At 30.0% G+C, this 6215-nt stretch overlaps 2 protein-coding genes across 2 annotated transcripts; one reads left to right on the top strand and one right to left on the bottom strand.

The window, feature by feature from the left end:
* Positions 1–1973: 1973 nt before the first annotated feature.
* Positions 1974–3713, top strand: MONOS_7785 (uncharacterized protein; the record flags this gene model as incomplete). The annotated part of the gene is made up of 4 exons (XM_067878137.1): positions 1974–1976; positions 2093–2144; positions 2219–2712; positions 2772–3713. 4 exons carry the CDS (start codon positions 1974–1976, stop codon positions 3525–3527), a joined length of 1305 nt encoding a protein of 434 aa, XP_067721242.1. The 3' UTR covers positions 3528–3713.
* A 451-nt stretch (positions 3714–4164) lies between these two features.
* On the bottom strand, positions 4165–5821 carry MONOS_7787 (uncharacterized protein; the record flags this gene model as incomplete). Its single annotated transcript, XM_067878138.1, has 4 exons — positions 4165–4204; positions 4455–5092; positions 5158–5654; positions 5731–5821. The coding sequence occupies 4 exons, from the start codon at positions 5819–5821 to the stop codon at positions 4165–4167; spliced, it is 1266 nt and encodes a 421-aa protein (XP_067721241.1).
* Positions 5822–6215: the final 394 nt, after the last annotated feature.

The following is a 6215-nucleotide window of genomic DNA, read 5'->3' as shown; positions in this document are numbered from 1 at the left end:
TTTTTGTATGTTGGATATTCATCGGAATATTCAAAACTTAATTTTTTTTCTCTTGATTGAAAAAGGGACTGAATTTTCACATTTATGAAAAAATCAATTTTTTGTTCAAAACTTTTTCTGAAATCGTAAAATTGAAATTCTGATATAATCGTGTAACATTTAGGTAATTGCACAATATGCGACCGTTAATAAAAATCTGTGTGGATGATTATTACATTGTTGTAAACTGTTTCATAAAGTTATGATGTCTTTCTTTTGTGCGGAATCTTTTTATTTCAAATGAATCAGATGATTTTTTCCTCTAAATTGGTATTGATCAAAATTTTTTAAACATCAATTATATTTAACAATAAACAAAATAAACAGATTAATATTTAAAATTCGACTTGAATGCACTCAAATATGCTTTGAACATATTCAATTTAATTTGTCCCCAATTTGTAAAGAGCATTTTTTGATCAATGTGAAATTATTTTATTTATATATTTAAATATTGAGTAATTAATGCAACAGAATTAAATCCAAACAAGTTGATTTTGGATAAAACCCTAACAAAATAATAGCGCTAAAAAAAGCTAACAAATAAATACCCGAAAAAAACAGTTGGTTTCAATCAAAATTGAAAAAGATTTTTGAATTTCACGAAGATTGAAAATAACAAATATCACAGTTTCCGCACACAATAGTAAGAAAAAAACTTATGTGCACAATATGGTATCATGATAGCTGTGACATATGACAATTTTGTGACCGGTCGTATCTTGTGCATTAACCATACATTTATTTTTAAAACATGAAATATCGAAAAAAATATTTGAAAGAACTGTGTGGAATAAAATTCTTCAAACAAAAAATTTAATCCCAAATAGTTATTAACGAAGCAGAAATATTATAAATTAGATGAAAAAGAATATCTATCAAGTATTTAACTATTTTATTATTTTACAAAAAAATTTAATGAATGTCTTTTTGTCTTATTAGCAAGTGGAAATGAAAATTGAATGGTTTTATCAAGTTTGCATTCATGTTCCTGCTTTCGATTTTGTCAGTGTCGTTCTTTGTTGAATTCAACCCGATCTTCTTCTCTTCACCATATTAATTGTTCCGTTCAATTTTAATCTATCATCCTTTTTAAACTTCATCTTTCTTCAATTCAGCTCAGTCAAATTAATCGTTCTTTGATTTTCACTTCTGTAACTTACAACATTCGAGTGTGTGAAAATCACAAAAAGCCCTCTCGAACATTTCATTGATAACTATTTTCAAGTTCAATGTTTTTTTTTCCTTCTTTATCCTACTTCACTTATCATCAAAATCACCTTTTTCAAATGTTTTTCAGATATTTTTCCTTTCAAAAGACTGCAAATGGAGAAACCTTCATTTCATATGTGTAATTATTTTTGAAATCATTTTCTTTCATTCAAAATTTTCGGTTCAAATATTTCCCCTAAAAATATGGATTAATGATCTCTGAAAAGTGAAAAAGCACTATAAAGAAAATTTTTTCTTTATTTCAGATGAATCATATATTTTTAAAACAGTTGTGACAAATTGCATATCTTATTTCAAAAGCTCTTCCCAATGATAAACAAAGTTTGAAAAATCTGCAACCCGAAAAAAGTTCTGATTTCAAAAATAATCACCCATATAGAAACTTATTAATTAATTGTACACGACTTTAAACAATAGAAACTTTTGTAAATTGTGATTTCTTCCAAGGCACTCAAACAAAAATGCATTCCATCGAAACAATTCCAAATTTGTTGATTTCTTTCCATTTCCTTTGCAATTACTGAAAATATTTTGTATTATTCATAGATGGATTATATTTGGTATTCTCTGATTTTGTGGATGGATAATTTCGTTTTGAAAAATGAAATGATGCGATCATAAAAGCCATAACAATATATTTAAGTTGTTGAATCGTTGTTTTTCTTCTCAATTACTCACCAAAAACATTAACGCTCAAAAGGATGGTACGAACACTGAAATTGATATTACTGTGCAAAATTTTCATTTTTCTTTTTCTATTTTTTTTTTTTTTTCAACTTGTTTTGTGTCTGTGTACATGATGAAAATGATGTGTTTTCAGGATGAAGCAATTAAAAAAATGCAGGAGATGGATGCATCTTATAGATTTTTGTGTTCACGAGCAATATTATTTTTGAATTTATGATTGCATTTTCTCCTTCCTTTCTTTTTGATTTTTTTTTTGAAGTATTGTACGACGAACTGGGTCATTGCACAGAAACTGAGCAGAACCAGAAAATTTCAGAGATGAATTCAACAATAGATGAAATGGACAGTGAAAGATTGCTGTCCTTTTTCAATAAATCTTTATTTGACAAAATATCTATGATGACCGGAGAGACGAGAACGCCATGGGAAAAAAATGTTTTATTATTGAAGCATTTGGGATATCGTAGAGTATTAAAAGGATGTGCAGAATCAAAATTTTATTTTTCAATGTTGCGTGAAAGATTTGAGAAGAAGATCAATGAAGAAGATAAGAAAAAAGATGAAAGGAATGAAAGACTTCTTGTTGATCTTTGTGAATGCTATCTTTTAGTAAGCTGCCAGTATTCATCTGAAATTATTTGTATTTGTGTGCCTTGTATTCTGAAAGCTGCATTAAGGAAAGAGGAAAATGAGGAGACCAAAAAGGAAGTTGAAATGGCATTGCTTTCTCTGAGTCACGTTAACCAATTTATTGTATGAATATTTCAATCTCCATTTTTGATATTCTTAATCACATTGTCTTTTTTTCAAAGAAAACGGATGAAGAATTGTATTTCAATGAGATAAAGGAAATCATCCTAAATCATCAAGAGCATCATAATCTGACATGGCTTGCATATCAGTCCGCTTGGAAGTTTTTGATGAACAGATTTGACTTCGACAAAAGATTGGAAGGAGTGATAGTGAATGAACTGCATTTTATCAGAGTTGCAACAAATGAGCCAGTAGAGCTGGCTATGCATATTGATTGGAAAAGAAAAAAAGAGGAGAAAGGAGAAAGAGAAGAAAGAGAAGAACTTGCTTTGGAAAGGTGGCTCTATGCATTGGCACAATATTTTTACTTGTTTGAATCGACAAATGAAGAATATATTGGACTTTTTGGCTGTCCTGTCCAAATATTTCGAGTTGCGAAGGATTGTCGCAGAGAAATTGGTGAGATGTGCATTCAAGCTTTAGGATATGCATCCAGAAACAGAGCTGTGAAGTTTGAACACTTGGTGAAAAGTGGAGCTGTTGAAGCTGCTTCGGAGTGGATAATCCAATTGAGTTCCTGTCTCAACCAAATTTGTCTCAGCTTGATGCTTTTGAAAGAAATATGTTGGGCATTGAAGAAAAAGATGAAAAATGAAAACGATGAAGCAAAACGAAAAGACATGAAAAGGAAAGTCTCTGAAAAGATGGAAGAAGAAGGATATGAAGATTGTCTCATTGGATTTCACAATTGCATTAAATCAAGAAGCCCCAGATATATGTTTGGCAATCTTGAAGAGTGTTGCGTTTATTTCTGATGGATTCACTTTCACACAAAGATTTTAATTATAATTATTCTTCATTTGATTTTGAACAAAACATTTGTTCACTTTTACACATTTTAGAGGATGAATTTATTTTCTTTTCAACATGTGCTTTTCTCTCCTTTCGAATCTACTTTTTCAGCATTTCAGATACAAGAAATAGAGTTTATCAATTGTAAACTATTTTGTCTCATCTTTTTCATCTGTTTCAATTCTTCTGCAAACGCTCCTTCATTTATGAATCGACAACCACTTATTCCTGTCTTTTGTGATTGTGTCAACTTTCCTGGAGGAATTCACTTGGAGATGGGGCAACTTTATTGTTGTTGATTCCTTCAACCACTTCTCTTAATTCGAACGCAATTCAGAACTAATTCTTTTTTTCTTCAACAAAACTGAAGTTCTTTTACGTTAAAAGTTCTCTGGAAAAGTGGAGAGTGAAGACGAAGGGTAATCACACATCTCAAAAAAGAAATGAACTGATCATTGAAATGACAAGAAAAAAAAGGAGAACTCGATTCATAAAAAGGGTTTTTGTGAGAACTTCAGAAACAATAACCAAATTCATGAAATATTGTGATGGAGAAATGAAGATAATTGAACTGAAATAATTGTAATTTTTCTTTCTTTTCTATTCTTTCTTTCTCACTTTTGTTGTTGCTGCAACTTCACTTCATTTTTGGGAAGAATAATAAGAGAATATGAAACAAACTCAAATGATTGTTTGAGGAAAAGAAATGTTTAATGCTTTCTAGGAAAATTACATTTTTCTAATTTTTTCATTTCACAATTTGACAGTCACAAAAAAAATTCGGCAAATTATCAGACAATTCTGAATTATATTCTCTTCTCAGAGAATATATTATTATTTGAAAGCCCACGATGATATCTTCGAATCCTTCTTCTTCCATCTTTTCAAACAATTCCGTTTTTGCTGCTTTTCTTTTCGCTTCTTCGATTTCATCATTTGTATTTCTTTTCAATCTTCTGGAAAGTGCAACAAAGAATTCCAAACAACTGAATGCGTTTGAGTCTTCAATTGTTATTTGCTGAACTTTCTCCAAAAACACATCAACAGCTCCACTTTTCAGCAATCCATCAATTTGAATATCTCTGTTTCTCGCTGCAGTTCCCAAAGACTGAATGCATTGCCTATAAATATCTCCATGATTATCCTTTACTGCTCGAAGCACTTGAATGATGCTTCTGACAACTTCAATAATTTTTTCATTCCTCGAATTGCATGAGGATAAGTAAATTTCCAATACTTCGAGCCATCCTATCAAAATAAGCTCTTCTTTCATTTCATTTCTTTCCTTTTCTTTTTCATGTTCTTTTTTCTCACAATCAATGCATTTCTTCAGTTCATTCATTTCGCTTTGAGCTTCTCTCACAAAATGCAGCTCATCAACAACACTTTCCAATTTTTCTTCGTAGTATAATCCGTTAATGAAAAACTCCCAAGCGCACTGATACGCAAGTTGAGTGAGATTTCCACACTCCTGATGATATTTTATTATCTCTTTGATCTCATTAAATACAAATTCTTCTGGCAGTTTCTTTTTAAAAAATAAAGAGGAATATTTTAATAATTATAATAAAAAAAAAAAAGGAGAAATCAAACAATCCAGTTATTAATACGACTCAAAGCCAACAACGCCATTTCCACTTCTTTTTGTGTTTCCTCATTTCCTTCTTTGTTTGAAGCAGCTTTCAAAAGACAAGGCAAACAAATGACAACTAATTCCTCTGAAATGTAGTTAACATATAGCATCAAATAGCATTCGAGAAGATCAACAAGAAGCTTTTCATTCTTTTCTTCTTTTTTCTTCTCTGTATCAACGATCATCTTTTCCAATACTTTGTACAACGAAGATTCTTCAAAGCCACGAATCCACATATGGTTCATCGCTATCCAACACCCAATTCGTTTCATCAGCAAAATAGCATTTTCAATTGGCATTTTCTTTTTTTCAATCATTATTTCGATTTTGTCGAAATTTTTAATTGTGGATACAGATCTGAGTTCCTTTTTGTCCATCTCTTCCATTAGTCCGTTCATTTCCTCAATATTCTGTTTTTGATCATTCTCATTACAACATTCCAGTTCATCAGGCAATTCTTCAAAAAAAAAAAAAATAAATAAATAAAATATTCAAAAATATCTGAAGTTTAATCAACAGAAAAAAACACAAACTTGAAAACTTTTCTGTAAGCTCTGTCTTGAATTCTTCCTCTTCTTCTTCCTCTTCTTCCTCATCATGATCAACTCCATTTATTCTACTCATTGAATATTCTAAACATATGAAATGAATTTCAAATATGAACGAGTTAATCGAAAAACACAAACATCTTTATTTATCTCACAAAATAAAAATTAAGCAACTTCAATTTCAAATGCTGTGCTTTGGATAAATTAGAAGCAAAAATGAAAGTGAGGAATAGCTGTAATTGTTTGTTACACACTAGTATTTTGAAAATCAATCGTTTATTGATCGAACAAACCATAATATGGACATGGGATGCTAGAATATTAATATGGAGCATAATTTCTTTTTAAATATTAAAAAAAGAGGAGAAAAGAAAATGTGTTCCAAAAAATTCCTCCATCTTTTCATTGAAAGCCTTGCATTCTCATTTATTATTACAAAGAAAAAATAATAAGAATGAATAAATAAAAAA

This window comes from Monocercomonoides exilis, assembly GCF_001643675.1.
Source record: "Monocercomonoides exilis strain PA203 chromosome Unknown scaffold48-729018, whole genome shotgun sequence".
Lineage (NCBI taxonomy): Eukaryota > Preaxostyla > Oxymonadida > Polymastigidae > Monocercomonoides > Monocercomonoides exilis.
This window is presented reverse-complemented; position numbering and strand designations above follow the sequence as displayed.